The sequence below is a fragment of the Pituophis catenifer genome, unplaced genomic scaffold (genome assembly GCF_029215685.1).
Source record: "Pituophis catenifer annectens isolate HBS135680 unplaced genomic scaffold, rPitCat1.0.hap2 SCAF_10, whole genome shotgun sequence".
NCBI lineage: Eukaryota > Metazoa > Chordata > Lepidosauria > Squamata > Colubridae > Pituophis > Pituophis catenifer.
The window spans coordinates 21,489,325-21,508,122 of record NW_027256890.1 but is presented as its reverse complement, the minus strand read 5'-3'; the positions used below and the strand labels follow the sequence as shown (position 1 = coordinate 21,508,122).

The 18,798-nt window shown below is 45.3% G+C and overlaps 1 protein-coding gene across 1 annotated transcript; it reads right to left on the bottom strand.

The window, feature by feature from the left end:
* Positions 1-1,234: 1,234 nt before the first annotated feature.
* Positions 1,235-18,571, bottom strand: LOC139322363 (V-set and immunoglobulin domain-containing protein 8-like). Its single transcript, XM_070951463.1, has 8 exons — positions 18,520-18,571; positions 17,656-17,851; positions 12,175-12,353; positions 9,305-9,506; positions 8,401-8,553; positions 7,248-7,370; positions 5,954-6,200; positions 1,235-1,703 (listed from the first exon to the last, which is right to left on the bottom strand). The coding sequence occupies exons 2-8, from the start codon at positions 17,702-17,704 to the stop codon at positions 1,235-1,237; spliced, it is 1,422 nt and encodes a 473-aa protein (XP_070807564.1). The 5' UTR covers positions 17,705-17,851; positions 18,520-18,571.
* Between the last annotated feature and the right edge of the window lie 227 nt (positions 18,572-18,798).

The window sequence follows — 18,798 nt, the reverse complement described above, 5'->3', positions numbered from 1 at the left end:
ATGAGATTCTTTAAACTGCCGTGTTGGATTTGCAGGGGAATCAATACTGCTGTTTTCCACGCCTGCTATTGTTGTTGTTGTTTTTTTTCTTTTTACAAAAAGTCTTTTTCTTTTTTCTTAAAAAAAAAAAATGTTGCTAAAGAGAGCCAGCCGAATCTTGCTCTCGAACGACCGGTGCATTTAACGTACGGTAACTTATGTTTCTCTCGTGCTCAGATCTTCTCTGAATGCTTGTGGGTTGCCTTGAGGCAAGGAGGGTTTTCCTCGTTCGGAATTTGTCTCTTTTACGAGAAAAACACAGGCCTTTTGGTTAAAAAAGCAAATAAATGCAATTTTTTCCCCCCTAGCTTTTGCAAGGGAAAAAACTTTCTCTCCTTAGGGGTGTGCGCCAAGCAGGTAGGAATCCAACGTGAATGGGCTGTTTAAATCGGGGCAGCCTTTGCTCGGATTAAGTAAATATTTCATGCAGGCTTACTGTGGAGTAAACACGGATAAAAATCACGCCGGTTGTATTTTCACGCAAGATCCAGCTCTTGCAACCAATCCTCAATTGATTGCAAGAGCTTTAAACATCACTCCTGATTTTTCCTTCCCCCGTGCCCGACCTCAGTCTTCTGTGCATGTTTAAAGGGTTGCAAACTTGTTGGATTCCCCCCCCCAAATCACACCGGATCAAAACGATCTGGAAGAAGAACGCAACCGATCAGTGGAACGGCTTCCCTTCAGAAGTGGTGGGATGCTTCCATCCAGGGAGTGTTTCTAAGAAGAGACTGGATGATTGTTCATCTGGAATGGTACAGGCAGGTCTCTTGCTTGAACAGAGTGGGGTTGGACTAGAAGACCTTCCGAGGTCCCTTCCAATTCTGTGATTCTGTTCTAATGTTGCCAAGACTGCCCAGAAGGATCTGGTTTGTTTGTTTGTTTGTTTGTTTTCTTCTTTAGCAGGCTGGCGCATTCCTTCGGGAGCATCGGAGTCGGGAAATAAATGGGAAAATTAGGACGACGTTTTAAGGATTCTGGTTTCGGCAGGCCAAATCTACCGCCTTTTTGGGCGTGGAAAAGAAATCCCCACCCTTAAAGAGCGAAGACTTTGGCCTGCCTCCTGGTTCGTGGGATGGAGAGGTCTGGATGGAGAAGAACAGGTGGTCCTCCTTGCTCCACTTCCCCTTTTTTTTCTCTCTCTCTCTCTCTCTCCCATCCCTAATCCATCCTACGACCACCCCCGTCTCCCGTTTCATATCAAAAGACCATCCCGGCTGGAAGAGCGCATCATAACCACCGCACCCTTATACTGACGGCTGTTTCCATCTTTCCAACGAAGACCGGTGGGATCCGAGCAAGCCGAGGTGTAATTGTGCGGATCGCAGTAGATTTGGGATCGGGAGCCTTTGATGTTATCGACTTTGATGGGTTCGCAGCAGGGGTCGGGGTCGGGGTACATGGTGCTCCCTTTGGGGGGGTAGTAAGGCTCGGAGATCTCCCCTTGTTCCGAATCGGGGGGCGAAGGGATTTCGAGAGGCAGGACCACGCTGACGTCACTGTCCGGAGGTGAGCTCATCTTGACTTGGACGATGGGAGGGGTGTACTTGCGGCCTTGAGAGTACGGGATGCCCTTCGTTTGATAGCCCAGCAAGGAGTGAAGGCTGCTGGCGCGACTGATGGCCTGGCTGCAGGGTCGGCTGTGAGGGGCTTCAGCATCCACACTGGAGCGGGAAGGAGCGTGGTCAGTGCAGGGAGAGAAACGGGCAGAGAAAGGGGTGATCGGTCAGTCGAGGGAGGGAGGGAAAGGACCCTGGACAATCCAGGAGGTGGAAGGCCCACGGTTACTCCAGGGAGAGAAAGGAACATGGTCAATCCAGCAGGGAGAGAAAGGACCATAGTCAATCCAGCAGGGAGAAAAAGGACCATAGTCAATCCAGCAGGGAGAAAAAGGACCATAGTCAATCCAGCAGGGAGAGAAAGGACCATAGTCAATCCAGCAGGGAGAGAAAGGACCATAGTCAATCCAGCAGGGAGAGAAAGGACCATAGTCAATCCAGCAGGGAAGGAAAGGACCATAGTCAATCCAGCAGGGAAGGAAAGGACCATAGTCAATCCAGCAGGGAAGGAAAGGACCATAGTCAATCCAGCAGGGAGAGAAAGGACCATAGTCAATCCAGCAGGGAGAGAAAGGACCATAGTCAATCCAGCAGGGAGAGAAAGGACCATAGTCAATCCAGCAGGGAGAGAAAGGACAATAGTCAATCCAGCAGGGAGAGAAAGGACCATAGTCAATCCAGCAGGGAGAGAAAGGACTATAGTCAATCCAGCAGGGAGAGAAAGGACCATAGTCAATCCAGCAGGGAGAGAAAGGACCATAGTCAATCCAGCAGGGAGAGAAAGGACCATAGTCAATCCAGCAGGGAGAGAAAGGACCATAGTCAATCCAGCAGGGAGAGAAAGGACCATAGTCAATCCAGCAGGGAAGGAAAGGACTATAGTCAATCCAGAGAGAAAAACAATCACGATCAATCCAGAAAGAGAAAGCACCGTGATTATTCCAAGAAGCGAAAGGAACATGGTCAGTCGAGGGAGAGCAAAGCTACAGAAAAAGGGGATAATTTTCAGTCGAGAAAGAGAGAGGAGCTGCAACAGGAGCAGGAGCGTGCCAAGAGCATGTGGGAACTGCCACAAAACATTACCGTGTTTCCCCGAAAATAAAACCCTGACTTATATTTTTTTGAACCCCGAAATAAGCCCTCGGCCTTATTTTCGGGGAGGCCTTATTATTTTGGGGAGCGCAAAGTGAGACGGGGCTCCTCTTGCTGTCTTACCTGATTTCCAGTTCTGCGTTTAAATATCTTTGGGAAGGGCTTATTTTCAGGGGGGGAGGCTTATTTTAGCACAGGCACTCAAAAGCCTGATTGGGCTTATTATCAGGGGATGTCTTATTTTCGGGGAAACAGGGTATAAATCTAGAATATCCTCCAGTTCCAACCAGGGGGTTCCTGCCTCTTTTCAGGGTGCTCCATTACATACCTTGGTCTCCCTGTCTCTCTCCCACCCCATCCTCTAACTGCTATTTGGTCTCTCTATACCCACCGACTTTTCTCTTGGAGGTTATTTCTGGGACCCCCTAAGGGTTACTTCCCCAAAACGTCTGGGGTTTTGGGGTGGGGCTGATGGGGTGGGGGAAATGCTAGCTCAGCATCTGCTGGCTGCTAGCTATTTTGCAGGTGCCAGAACTGGCTTCGTGCCCCACCTGTCTGGGATGGAGAAGACGGAAATAATTTTCGGAAATAGCAACGAAATCAACAAATCTACCATTTCCTCTTTTTGCAACAAGGTGCAAAGCTTTCTATAATAGTTATGGACTGAATTAGGATCAGGGAGACACAGATTCCTTCCTTCCTTCCTTCCTTCCTTCCTTCCTTCCTTCCTTCCTTCCTTCCTTCCTTTCTTCCGTCCCTCCCTCCCTCCCTCCCTCAGTTTTCTTTCTTTCTTTCTTTCTTTCTTTCTTTCTTTCTTTCTTTCTTTCTTTCTTTCTTTCTTTCTTTCTTTCTTTCTTTCTTTCTTTCTTTCCCCCCTCCCCTGCCCTTCCCTTTTCTCTCCTACCTCACGGCAGGAGAAAAGTGGTGCTGGAACCAGTTTATTTCCAGGTTTCCTGCCTAAGCAGGGGGTTGGACTAGAAGACCTCCAAGGTCCCTTCCAACTCTGTTATTCTATTCTATTTGTTCTTAGAAAAGAAGTTCAGGATATAAACTGAACTAACAAAGTCAGCGTGAGTCTTTTAGAATATAAAAAGCACCCTATTTGGATCGAATTTTGATTCCACCTAGCTGGTCTCCCAGGCTTTTTCACCACCTCATGAGGCAGTGAGTTCCACAGCTCCTCCTTAATCCTCACCTTTGCTCCGAAGCAACCTCCTTCGTTGCCTTCTGGTGCTGGAAGTGACACAACTTTAAAGGCAGGGGAAAGGTCGTTCCCCAGGTCAACCTACGCATTTGTGCAGTGATCACATCCATCACTGCGGGAAAAAAAATAATTATCTTGCCAAGTACCCATTATAACCTCTCGGGAGAAGGAAATTTAATTTCGCTAATTTAATTTCTGGAGCCTGCAAGAGTTTGGAGGAAACTGTGAAGCACGAATCGTGATTTAAGAATATACGTTTTGCTCTTTTCCATGCCTGCAGGCCACGTCAAGTTAATGGCTTTTATTATTCACCTGTTTATTCTACCCTCTCCTAGTTAGACTATTTGCACACGTGCGTCCCTCATTCCTTTCACGCCAATCACCAGGGATGTTTTTCCTTTTTTTTTTTTTTTTTTTAAACCAAAGTCTCTCCGGATAATTAATATTATTCATTCCTGTTGTTAATTTCTCCCTGGGACTGTAATATTTCTCCATTCCTCCATGGCTTTGGAAGTTCTCCTCCTAACAGAAAAGTTGGGAGCTGGGCTGGTGTTAAAAAGCGGAGGAAAAAAGGAATGTTTTGTCCAAGCTGGACACGTTGTGGAAATATGCTCGACTCGATCGAAGTGGGTCCTTAAAAAAGATTTCCCATCTTGGCTTGGGATCTGAATGAGTTCCTTTGTTAAGCCAGAGCAGGATGTCTCTCTGCGTGGAGGTTTTGTGCTTGGTTAAGACCGGTGTGAGGCTGTAGCTCACACTGGGGGTGACTCTTAAATCGTTTTCAGCCTGTCCCCCCACAAAAAAGGACTACAACTCCCATCGGCAAGACACCCAGAAAGTGAGCTCCGAAAGGCTTCCCAAAGGGAATTGAGTTGATGGAGAGGAAAAAAAAATGGAGGGGGGGGGGGGGGGAAAGGAAGGAAGAAAAGAGGGAAGAGGAAGGGAGGGAGGGAGGGATGAAGGAAGGAATTGGGAAGGAAGGAGGAAATGAGGGAGGAAGGGACGAAGGAAGGAAAAAGAAGGAAGGATGGAAGGAGGAATTGGGAAGGAAGAGGAAACGAGGGAGGAAAGAAGGAAGGAAATAAGGAAGGGAGGAGAAAAAGAAGGAAGGAGGGGAAGGAGAGAAAGAGAAGGGAGGAATTGGGAAGGAAGGAGGAAATGAGGGAGGAAGGGACGAAGGAAGGAAAAAGAAGGAAGGATGGAAGGAGGAATTGGGAAGGAAGAGGAAACGAGGGAAGAAAGAAGGAAGGAAATAAGGAAGGGAGGAGAAAAAGAAGGAAGGAGGGGAAGGAGAGAAAGAAAAGGAATTGGGAAGGAAGGAAAGGAGGAAATGAGGGAGGGAGGAAAGAAGGAAGAAATAAAATAAGGAAGGGAGGAGAAAAAGAAGGAAGGAGGGGAAGGAGAGAAAGAGAAGGGAGGAATTAGGAAGGAAGGGAAAGTGGAAACGAGGGAGGGAGGAAAGAAGGAAGAAAAGAAGGAAGGGAGGAGAAAAAGAAGGAAGGAGGGGAAGGAGAGAAAGAGAAGGGAGGAATTAGGAAGGAAGGGAAAGAGGGACTGAGGGAGGGAGGAAAGAAGGAAGGAAGGAAATAAGGAAGGGAGGAGAAAAAGAAGGAAGGAGGGGAAGGAGAGAAAGAGAAGGGAGGAGTTGGGAAGGAAGAGAAAGAGGAAATGAGGGAGGGAAGAAAGAAGGAAGAAAAGAAGGAAGGGAGGAGAAAAAGAAGGAAGGGGGGGAAGGAGAGAAAGAGAAGGAAGGAGTTGGGAAGGAAGAGAAAGAGGAAATGAGGGAGGAAAGAAGGAAGGAAGGAAGGGAGAGGAAGGAAGAGAAAGAAGGAAGGACAAAGAAGGAAAGAAAAAAGGAAGAAAAGAAAGAAGGAGGGAAGGAAGGAAGGAAGGAAAGAGAAAGAAGGAAGGAAGGAGAGAAAGAGAAGGAAGGATCTGGACCCTTGGAAGAGAGCTTTCGGTCCAGTGTAGACTAGAAGACGAGATCTCTGCCGGCCCCCGGGGGCTCTTGGGTGCCCCCCGTGCCCCTCCCCCCTTCCCCGGGGGTCGAGGGGCTCACCAGATGTCGCTGGCCTTGGTCTGGGAGTACTGCTGATGCTTCTCGGGGGTCTCGGAGCCGTAGCTACAGCAACAGTCCCAGCAATACTCCTTCCCGCAGTAGCAACTGGGGCACTGGTCCCCACAGCAGCCTCCGCCGCCTTTGCCCCAACAGCACCAGCAGCACCAAATGACGCCCCCGATGATGATGGCCATGGTCAGCAGGGCGATGATGATGGAGCCCGCGATGATCCAGCCTCTGCTCCAACCTGCGGCAAAAGGCAAGCAGTGCAACATGGGCTTCGGGAGCCCTTGGCGGCCACAACCACCCTGCGAGGTAGGACGACTTACAGGGACTTTGTGACCAACAACCGGTCGCTTAGGGGAGGGGGGGTGTCGTTCGAAGCCGCAGCGGCCTTGAAAAAAGGGGGAACTTAGGACCGGTTTTCACGCTTGCAGGCATCCAATTCAAAACCCGGGCAAGTGAACTCGTATTTATGACGGCTCGGGGGTCCTGGGATCCGCGTTTGCGACCGGCAAAAGTCCATAGGGAAGCCAGACTCACTTCACAACCCTGAACCGCAGCGGGTGATTTGCTTAACGTCCGTGGCCAAAAAAGTCGTAAAATGGGGCAAACAACCTCCCTTCACCGTCTCACTTAACGACAGATATTTATGGGCTCCATTGTGGTCAAAAACTCATGAGAAGCCAGATTTTAATCAGGCTGTACACCGCCCTGAGTCCTTCGGGAGAAGGGCGGTATAGAAATAAAATAAATAAATAAATAAATAAATTTATTATTCAGCTTCAAAATGTTGGGGGGACTTCAGTTATAGAGCTGGCTGGGGAATTCTGGGAGTTAAAAGTCCTCGACTTACGACCACAACAGAGCCCCGAATTTCCATGCAAAGGCAATTGTTAAGTGCCCTTTCCTCCTCCCCCTAAGCAAACCGCACCCGTCGTTAAACGAATCCTGCGATCCTTACGCCAATCTGGCTTTTCCCTATCGACTTGGCTCATCGGGAGGTTAAAAAGGCTGAACACCGGCACGCTTTCGATCGTCATAAATACGAGTCAGTTGTCCAGCGTTCCAAATTTTGACCATGCGACCAAAGGGGAAGGCTGCAAAACGGTCGTATGTGTGAAAACCCCTGTCCTAAGTCGCTTATTTTTTTCCGGGCCGCCGCATCGTAACTTCCAACGGTCACTAAACGAAGGGTTGTAAATGGAGGAACTTTTGAGCCGGTTGTGCCTCCAATCTCCAATCTCCAACCGCTTTGAATTTGCCAGTTTTCCGCATCCCGACTTCGCCTTACCTCCTCCGAACTGAATTTCCACCGAGCAATAAGCCACGCCCACGTTGTTGCCCACGCTGCATTGGTAGGTCCCCACGTGGTCATCGCACAGATCACGGATCTGGAGATCCCCTGGAATGACACCTGGAGGAGAGAGAGAGACAAGAGTTTTACAAGGTTGCGGGAACCACAAGAGGCTGGATCTGGTTTGGTTTTTTTTTTTTTTTTTTTAATATCTTGGCATTAAAGCACAGCTCCTGAGCATGTACCAATAGATTTCCATCCATGTGCAGAGTGTTTGTGCTGGCTGGGGGATTCTGGGAGTTGAAGTCCACCCGTCTTAAAGCATGCTGGCTGGGGGATTCTGGGAGTTGAAGCCTGCCCATTTTATAGCATGCTGGCTGGGGGATTCTGGGAGTTGAAGCCTGCCCATTTTATAGCATGCTGGCTGGGGGATTCTGGGAGTTGAAGTCCACCCCTCTTAAAGCATGCTGGCTGGGGAATTCTGGGAGTAGAAGTCCACCCATCTTAAAGCATGCTGGCTGGGGGATTCTGGGAGTGGAAGTCCACCCATCTTAAAGCATGCTGGCTGGGGATTCTGGGAGTGGAAGTCCACCCATCTTAAAGCATGCTGGCTGGGGGAATCTGGGAGATGAAGTCCCCCATCTTAAAGCATGCTGGCTGGGGGATTCTGGGAGTTGAAATGCACCCATCTTAAAGCATGCTGTCTGGGGGATTCTGGGAGATGAAGTCCCCCATCTTAAAGCATGCTGGCTGGGGGATTCTGGGAGTTGAAATGCACCCATCTTAAAGCATGCTGTCTGGGGAATTCTGGGAGTGGAAGTCCACCCCTCTTAAAGCATGCTGGCTGGGGGATTCTGGGAGTTGAAGTTCACCCCTCTTAAAGCATGCTGGCTGGGGAATTCTGGGAGTTGAAGCCCACCCCTCTTAAAGCTGCCACGGTTGAGAAACACTCTCCTAGAGCCAGCTTTGACATCTTTTTTGTAATGTGATGACCAAAACTGGATGCCGTATCCCAGCTGTGCTAAGGTTTTTCTATCTAGTGGCCGGGAGTTCCATAAGATGGATGTCTATCTTCCCACCTTATTTCTCCTTCTTTTTTTTTCCAACCACCCCAAGGTGCAGCTGCAGCTGCAGGAAGGCTGATACTCACTGGCTGAGGGCATCCAATCGTGGTAATTGCCACTGGCCATGGACCAGTGGTAGCTGAGCGGCGGGGTCCCCGTGGAAGTGAAGCAACGAAGAGTGATATCTTCCCCGTAGGCGATCTCGCCAATGATCCAACAGCGAGGAAGGGCTGGTTTTTCTGGGTAGGTCAAGAAGACAAAATAAATCAGTATTTTTTTTTTTCCTAATTTGGGGTTTTACGACCCCCTAATAAATATGGCTGCCGCCCAGGGGTGAGCTGCTGGGGGTTCGCAGGGGTTCGAGAGAACCTCTAGCAAAGATTCTGTGCAGTTCAGAGAACCCCCAAATCCCACTCCTGGCTGTCCCCGCCCACCCCACCCCGCCCCTCCCAGGAGTCCCCACGCGGCCCGTTTTGGATGCAGGTAAGTGCAGGGCGTGTATGGAGGCTCGGGGAGGGTGAAAAACAAGCCTACCGGAAGTTCGGGAAGGCTGGAAAAGTGCCTGTTTCTGGCCACCAGAGGGCCTCCGGAACCTGGGGAGGCCGTTTTCGCCCTCCCGGAGGCTCAAGAAAAGCCTCCGGAGCCCAGGGAGGGCAAAGAGGTGCAGGAGGCTGACTAGGCCACATTCCGACTAGGCCACATTCCGTTTCATATTCTATTCTATTCTATTCTATTCTATTCTATTCTATTCTATTCTATTCTATTCTATTCTATTCTATTCCTATTCCTTCTATTCCTTCTATTTCTATTTCTATTTCTATTTCTATTTCTATTTCTATTCTATTCTATTCTATTCTATTCTATTCTATTCTATTCTATTCTATTCTATTCTATTCCTATTCCTATTCCTATTCCTATTCCTATTCCTATTCCTATTCCTATTTCTTCTATTTCTTCTATTTCTATTCTATTCTTCTATTCTCTTCTTACCTTGAACCGTGATGGTAACTTTGCGTGTTGCTTCCGTGGTCTTCTTCACCGTGCATTCGTACGTGGCGGAATCGCTCATCTGCAGATCCCGGAGTTGCATGGAGGCGTCGTAGAGGCTGGGGTCGGAGGAGATGAACCCCACACGTTTCTGGAGATCAGGGGGTCCCGGGTAGATGATTCGGTGGTCGTGATAACCCAGGAGCTGGCGATAAAACCAGAGGAGAGAATAGAAAATAGAATTCTTCATTGGCCACGTGTGATTGGACACACAAGGAATTTGTCTTCGGTGCATAAGCTCTCGGTGTACATAAAAAATACATTCATCAAGGATCGTAAGACACAACACTGAGCGATAGTCGTAGGATACTAAATTAGCAATCAAAATCACACTAGGAAACTAAATAAATACAATATAATCATAAAGATACAAGCAACAAGGTTATAATCATAAGTAGAAAAGGAGATAGGTAATAGGAAGGATGAGAAGAATAATAGTAATACAGTCATAGTAAATAGCTTGATAGTGTTGTGGGAATTAGTTGTTTAGGAGAATGATGGCAGAGAAGAAGGAAGGAAGGAAGGAAGGAAGGAAGGAAGGAAGGAAGGAAGGAAAAATGGAGAGAAAATAGAGTAGAGTAGAGTAGAGTAGAGTAGAGTAGAGTAGAGTAGAGTAGAGTAGAGTAGAGTAGAATAGAGTAGAATAGAATAGAATAGAATAGAATAGAATAGAATAGAATAGAATAGAATTCTTTATTGGCCAAGTGTGATTGGACACACAAGGAATTTGTCTTCGGTGCATACGCTCTCAGTATACATAAAAAATACATTCATCAAGGATCATAAGATACAACACTTAGTGATAGTCATAGGATACTAAGTAAGCAATCAAAATCATACTAGAAAACTAAATAAAACAATATAACTGTAAAGATAAAAGCAACATAATTATAGCCATAAGAAGGAAGGAAGGAAGGAAGGAAGGAAGGAAGGAAGGAAGGAAGGAAGGAAGGAAGGAAGGAAAAATGGAGAGAGAATAGAGTAGAGTAGAGTAGAGTAGAGTAGAGTAGAGTAGAGTAGAATAGAATAGAATAGAATAGAATAGAATAGAATAGAATAGAATAGAATAGAATAGAATAGAATAGAATAGAATAGAATAGAATTCTTTATTGGCCAAGTATGACTGGACACACAAGGAATTTGTCTTTGGTGCATACGCTCTCAGTGTACATAAAAAATGCATTCATCAAGAATCATAAGATACAACACTTAGTGATAGTCATAGGATACTAAATAAACAATCAAAATCATACTAGAAAACTAAATAAAACAATATAACTGTAAAGATAAAAGCAACATAATTATAGCCAGAAGAAGGAAGGAAGGAAGGAAGGAAGGAAGGAAGGAAGGAAGGAAGGAAGGAAGGAAGGAAGGAAGGGGAAATGAGGGAGGGAGGAAAGGCAATAGAAAGGATGAGAATAATAATAGTAATACAGTCTTAGTAAATAGCTTGACAGTGTTGTGGGAATTAGTTGTTTAGCAGAGTGATGGCATGCGGGGGAAAAAAACTGTCCTTGTGTCTAGTTGTTCCGGTGTATGGCGAAAGGAAAGGCAGAGTGCTGGGTGCGTTTGGTGCCGAGGCGCGCAAGAACCAAGTCCCTAGTCCTCATGAGTCAAAAAAGAAATTCCAGGCAACTGGTAATGCCTGATTAAGCTTTCAGCAGCTAAGGTGTTTCCAGACGAATTCCCCAGGATTGAGACAGCTCGTAGTCCACCCCTGTTTATCGCAAACCCCGAAACGATAATTATCTAATTGAAATTGCAGATTGCCAGATGCCAAGGAGAAGAGGCTGGAAATGTTACATTTTCCTATCTTCCCTATCTTTGCGCTTTTTTTTTAATTTATTTTTAAAAAAGAGGACACGGGTGTGTAGACTCTTCGCCTCGATCTCTTGCTTATCTCACCCAAACCAGAGAATCACCATATTTCCGAATCATTAGCAGGAACAATTCAAAGCCTGTGGGACATTTTTTCCCCCTTTTTTTTTGGAACAAGAGATACGAAGCCTGCCGTGGCCTATAATTTTATTTTATTTAATGTATTAAATTGTGCCGTCCATCGCTCTATCCAACGACTCTGGAGGGCTTAGTTACGAGTCCATATTATTTTATACAGGTAGTCCTCGCCTTACGACCACAGCCGACTCCAAAATTTCCGTCGCCAAGCAAGACAGTCGTTAAATAAGTTTTGCCAGGTTTATGGTTTTACGGTTGTGAAGTGAATCTAGCTTCCCCATCAACTGGACTGCCATCTGTCAGAAGTGGTGTAGGGCAGGAGTCAGCAACCTTGCGGCTCTGGAGCCGCATGTGGCTCTTTCACCCCTCTGCTGCGGCTCCTTGTCACTCAAAATATGCATCGCAACTGCCAATATGCGACACCCGCCGGCACGCAATTTATTGAGCTTTTCAACCCCCGGTAGGCCAACCATGGATAAATCCCAAGAAAAGAAAAGTTTCAGAAGAAAACGGAACATTTTATTCAACTACTAGCTTTGTGGCCGCTCAAGAAATAGTCAGGCACGGGAAGGGTTTTTGTGGCTCCCGGTGTTTTCTTTTCTGTGGGAAAGAGGTCCAAATGACTCTTTGAGTATTTAAGTTTGCAGACCCCTGCACTAAACGAATGGTGGTAAGAGAAGGATTACCTGTATTCTATTAATAATGATATGGATTACAATTAGAATAATAGAATGATAACAGAGTTAGAAGGGACCTTGGAGGTCTTCTAGTCCAACCCCCTGCTTAGACCTACACCACTACACTGCTACACCACAATTACGGAAGGACTTTTAAAAAGGATAAAATCTCCGACTTACCGGGTTGTACTGGGGATGTGATCCAGGTTTCACCTGCTTCCACTGAATGTCCCAGTCATTATCCGGGGTGTTATCTTCAGGGTCTGAAGAAAAGGGGCACCCCAATTTCACCGACTCCCCTTTAGGCAAATAGATGATTTTATGCCCATCTTCGTTAATCCTCACAGCAAGACCTGCCCCTGGAGAAAAAAAAAAAAGGAAGACGCCCAATGTTGCAAATCACACCTCACTACGAAATCCCTTCCAAAAATCAAGTTGCGTCCCCAACACGACTGTCTTCACTTGATCCGATTCGACTTACGACCGTCATTGTCTATGGGACTACGGTTGAAAGTGGAGGTCTACATCCCGACTTTGGGTTTGGGGGCATCCAACTGCACATCGGAATACTCAAAAAAGGAACAAACCTGCCTAAACGATCCTGTTTCCCCCAAAATAAGATATTCCGCTGATAATAAGCCCAATCGGGCTTTTGAGCGCATGGCAATAAGGCCAAGCGCTTATTTCAGGGTTCCAAAAAAAAAAAAAAATATAAGACAGGGTCTTATTTTCGGGGAAACACGGTAGGTTGCATTCCTGTTTACTGGGTGAGGCTGAAAACGTCGCTACCTTGTCTGAATGAAGCGTCAATTTTTTATTTTATTTTTTTTGCTCCTGGTGTGTCTATAAAGGTCATCACACATTCCACTGCAGCATTGTGGGTTGTGCGAAGCCATTTGAGTTGGTGTGTCGCTCAGCAAGCTGTGTGAACACCTATCACAAAGTATCAGACTTTGGAGCTGCCACAAACAGGACAGGGTTCAAGCTATTCTCCAAAGCAGGGGTCTCCAACCTTGGCAACTTTAAACTTGGAGGACTTCAACTCAGGGGTGAAATGCTCCCGGTTCGGACCGGATCGTCTGATCCGGTAGCGATGGCGGTGGGTGGTTCGGAGAACCGGTAGCAAAAATCCCTGCATCCCCCTCCTTCCTCCTGATGGTGTGCTGAATGGACGGGCTCTTTTTTTCTCACCGACAAACTGCTGATTTTGCTGCCAAAGCTGGTTATTTATATGTACATTTTCAATGAATGTTCCTTCAAGCCCCAGCCAGGTATACTTGAAGCTGTACAGATCTGATTTATTTAGAGTCAGACATTGTAAAGTCCATCATCATCATCATCATCATCGTTGGAAGGGACCTTGGAGTCTTCTAGTCCAACCTCCTGCTCAAGCAGGATACCATTTCCGTTTCAGACAAGCGGTTGCCCAGTCTCTTCTTAAAAACCTCCAGTGATGGAGCACCCACAACTTCTAGAGGCAAGTTGTTCCGCTGGTTAATTGTTCTCACTGTTAAGAAGTTACTCCTTAGATTTAGGTTGCTTCTGTCCTTGATTAATTTCCACAGTCTTTGGACGATCCAGCAGCGATGGAGAAGAAGGCATCCGGATGGCTGCAATTCTTGGCAAGGAGCAATTGGGAAGTCTGGTTTCTTCCATCTTTTCCCTTCAGCTGCTCTTTTTCTTAAGCATGCCTTGGTTTTATAATTGCACTTTGCCTTACAATCTCTTGATTTGACTTCTTACCTATTTTATAACCCCTTGCTGGACATCTCTGAAAGTTCCCTAAAAAATTGATTGGTGTTTGTTTGTGTGTGAGAGATTCTCTTCTATCTGGAGAGGGTCAAATTTTGCTGGCTGTTTACGCATCGCTTTTAAGAGTCTCCCTTTTTTCCCCCCCTTCTCTCTCTCCCCCAAATATTCCTTCCTTTTGCTCGATAAAAAGACGGCTCTTCTCACCATCCATACAATCTTGATCAAATACCTTCAAGGCTTTTGAAACGAGGCCAGGTTGGTTATTTATTATTATTTTTTAATCCCGTCTTTCCGTTAAAAGCCATAATCGCTTGTGGGCTTGCCAAGCAAAATTAAAACCTCATCCCAAATATGCCAATTATCTTGCTGCTCCAAAAAAAAATTAAAAAAGAAAAAAACAATCCAAGGGATAAAACTCCACGCCTGTCGAGATTGTGGTTTCAGCTTGTCAGCGTGACGGATCTGTTTGTTTTCCTCAGCTTAGTCATTCCTGACTTCAACAAGTGAGATCTCGGCAGAGGATAAAGATAATGCCAGCCTTACAACCGTCATTAGTCATCGCTCCGTAACTCGTTTCTCTGCCGTGTCTAATAATTAAGATGATGATGGCAGAGTATCTCCCCTTCCAAAGCCTTTGTTTACAGGAATTCGGTCATTTTCTCCTTTGTGGCGGGCGAGGAAGCTGTGCGGCTTCCCAGAGGGCCTAGCCGTATGCGGAGAACTACGCTTGTTCTTTGTGGTTTGTTTACTTGGCTTTATCTAGGTATCACAGTAGAATATTTGCAGCTCGGGATTGAAAGGAGGGGTCCTTGTGGAGAGGAGGAGGAGGAGGAGGAGGAGGAGGAGGAGGAGGAGGAGGAGGAGGAGGAGGAGGAGGAGGAAAACGAGAAGATGGAGGAAGAGAATTGTGGGGTTCTTAATGCTCTCTGAGTTTCCTTGTTTTCTTGCAGATGTTTCATGACCCAACTAGTTAACATCATCCGTGCTAGAAGGGGATGGAGTTAAGAGGAGGAGGAGGAGGAGGAGGACGATTGTGGGGTCCTTGGTGCCCTCTGACCTCCTCGTTTTCTTGCAGATGTTTCATGACCCAACCAGGTAACATCCTCAGTGCTAGAAGGGAATGGGGAGAAGGAGGACGAGGAATATTGCAGGGTCTTTAATGTTCTCCAAGCTTGGTTGTTTTCTTCCAAACGTTTCACGACCCAACTAGGTAACATTATCAGTGCAAACCCACTCCCTTCTAGCACGGATGATGTTAACCGAGTTGGATCATGAAACATCTGCCAAAAAAAAAAAAAAAAAAAAGCGAGCCTAGATTGCACCCATTTCACAAAAATCACGGAGACCAGGATGCAAATTTGGAGGAGGCAGCAGCAACAACAACAGCAGGATTTGATGTCTCTCTCACACACACACACACACACACACACACACACACACTCACAAGGACGGGAACATTGGTTGCAAACGGATCGTAGTTCTTACGATCGTGATTCTTAAAAACTCAATTTAAGGGATTTACACACGGCGAGGTGGAATCTCAGCCGGACCTGGTAGCTTTGACTTTAGGATAAACCTCTGACAGATTCGAGAGGGAGAAAAAACACGAGTAGGTAAATATTTCCATATCTGATCGCGAAATTGAAAGCTGTTGAAATGAGGCAACATTCTAGCTAACCTCGGCTGACCTTGGGAAGGTAAACGGGGACAAATTTGGGAAGCTGCAAGAGAGCTTGAAAACAAAGCCAAGACTGAGGGCACTTGCCAAGAAAACAAGAGGAACTAGCAGGATAATTAGAATAAGAATAAGAATAAGAATAAGAATAAGAATGGAATGGAATGGAATGGAATGGAATGGAATGGAATGGAATGGAATGGAATGGAATGGAACAGAAATTAGAATAGAATAGAATAAATATAAGAATAGGAATAGAAATAAGAATAACAATAGAATAGAATAGTAAAATGTATAGAATAGAGGAGAAGAGAAGAGAAGAGAAGAGAAGAGAAGAGAAGAGAAGAGAAGATGGAATGGAATGAAATGAGAATAGAATAGAATAGAATAGAATAGAATAGAATAGAATGGAATGGAATGGAATGGAATGGAATGGAATGGAATAGAATAGAATAGAATAGAATAGAATAGAATAGAATAGAATAGAATAGAATAGAATAGAAAATTAGAATTAGAATTAGAATTAGAATTAGAATTAGAATTGAATGGAATGGAATGGAATGGAATAGAATAGAATAGAATAGAATTAGAATTAGAATTAGAATTGAATGGAATAGAATAGAATAGAATTAGAATTAGAATTAGAATTAGAATTAGAATTAGAATTGAATGGAATAGAATAGAATAGAATAGAATAGAATAGAATAGAATAGAATAGAATAGAATAGAATAGAATAGAATAGAATAGAATATACTTTATTGACCAAGTGCCGTGTTTTCCCCAAAATAAGACTGGGTCTTATATTAATTTTTGCTCCAAAAGACGCATTAGGGCTTATTTTCTCGTTAGGTCCTATTTTTGGGGAAATATGGTACTAAATGCACCCATCTGGCTGACAATCTTAACTGGGGCTTATTTTGGGGGTAGGGTTTATATTACGAGCATTCTGAAAAATCATGCTAGGACTTATTTTCCGGTTGGGTCTTATTTTCGGGGAAACAGGGTATGATCGGACACACGAGGGTTTTGACTTAAGGGAAGCCTAACTTTTCAAAAAAAGAAGAAAAGAGGGTTCGAAAGTTGCTTTTCTTTTCTTTTTTTCCACCTACCCAAGGACAAAAGAAATCAAGAAAAGAAACGGCTGTGCCAGAGAAAATTATGATATAGAATCCCAGCAGATTCAAGTAAAATGCTGAAGGTTGAATATAACTAATCCCTTAAAATAGGGGCAGCTATCAATTATTATTCCTCAATTATTTACTCCTAATTTCTCTGTCTAAAAACGTTCTCCGTATTTTATGCGTGTCTCAGCTCACAGTGAGAAAAAGCATCAAAGTTAATCGTGATATGCACACAATTGTTCTGGAATAACAATAACAATATTCACCATAATAGTCCTTTTGAGGGAGATTAAAGGGAAACGGAACGAAATCTTTCTAAACTAGCACTCTAATCCCTACTCCACACTGCCTCTTTCTCCCAAAATATAGCATTGCTTGTCCTAAGACAGGAATTTGGGGGTGTTGGCCCCATTCCGTTCCAATCTTTTGTTCCTCTTTCCAGGTTTTGTTTGCAAACAAATAAGGGAATCAAAGAATTATTAAACCAGTGTTTTTCAAACTTCGCCATTTTAAGATGGGAGGGTGTGGGGAGGACTTCAACTCCCAGGATTCCCCAGCCAGGATGCTGGATGAAGAATTCTGGGAGTTGAGTCCACCCCTTTTAAAGCATACTAGTTGGGGTTGTGTGGGAGTTTGAAGCCCACCCATCTCGAATCAAACTGAGTGGAGGATTCTGGGAGTTGAAGTCCACCCATCTCAAAGCATGCTGACGGGGGGGGGGATTCTGGGAATTGAAGTCAATCCCTCTCAAAGCAAGCTGGATGGAGGATTCTGGGAGTTGAAGTCCACCCATCTTGAACCATGCTGGCTGGGGGATTCTGGGAGCTGAAGTCCACCCGTCTTAAAGTGTGCTTACTGGGGGATTCTGGGAGCTGAAGTCCACCCATCTTAAAGCATGCTTACTGGGGGATTCTGGGAGTTGAAATCCACCCATCTTAAAATGTGGTGGCTGGAGGATTCTGGGAGTCGAAGCCCACCCATCTTTTAAGCAAGCTGGACAGAGGATTCTGGGAATTGAAGTCCACCCATCTCAAAGGTGCCACGTTCTGAAAAGCCTGGGCTTCAAAAAACGGAGACATCACGAAGACATAAATCCAGAACGTGCGACTTACCTAAAAGCATGCAGGAAATGAAAACCTGTAATCCTTTGCTGCTTCCCATGCCCAAAAACTAGACGGTTGCTGGATCCAAGGCAGGTACGTTTCTTGGCACAGAAACCTGGAGCCCCACGACGTTTCTACTCCCCCAGTTCGGTCCCTTACGAGCTGGTTTCGAACAGGTGAGGGAGGCACCTCCAAACTGCAAAAACTAAGCCACAGAGATCATCCTCAGTTTCCTTTGATGTCCTTGACACACTCGGCAATTAAGCAAGACTTTTTTTCCCAACGTTTTTTTTTTTCCACCCACAGCCAATCCGGTCCCCAAGATTTCACACAGAGGAAAGACCAAACTTGTCAATTCCCTTTGGGTGAGTCAGTCAATTTCCTTGGCTGTCGGTCAATTCCCTTGGCCCATCAGTCAATTTCAGTTTCTCATTACTTTTTTTTTAAGAATACTTTTTTTTAAGGCAGAAGTCTGCAACCTTAAACACTCAAAAGAGCCATTTGGACCCGTTCCCCACAGAAAAGAAAACTCCGGGAGCCACAAAAACCCTTCCTGTGCCTATTTCTTGAGCGGCCACAAAACTAGCATATGTAGTTAAATTAAATGTTTTGTTTTCTTCCAAAACTTTTCTTTTCTTGGATTTATCCATGGTTGGCCTACCGGAGGTTGAAAAACTCAATAAATTGTGGGCTGGCAGGTGTCACACATTGGCAGTTGCAATGCATATTTTGAGTGACAGGGAGCCGCAGCAGAGGGGTGAAAGAGCCACATGCGGCTCCAGAGCTGCAGGTTGCTGACTCCTGGGTTGAGGGGAGGATATCTGGTTTTTGTTCATTTTTTAAAAAATTCTCCCTTTCTTTCCTCCGCATGACTGTCTGGTGGGCATTGCAACTTGCGAACTTTGCAAATCTCTGGATTGCACAGATCGTATTTGGCTCGCTACTTTCGCGAACCAGTTGCTATTTTTTTTTTTTAATTAGATTTTTATACCGCCCTTTTCCTACTGGACTCAGGGCGGTGAACAGCCGAGAATAAAAACATCACGTGCAAAATTTAAGATTAATTTTAAAAGAATGAAACAAGTTTTGGCCCAATATAAGATTTAAAACACCCCAACTAAAATCAATTTATAATTAAAAATATCTAAAAAT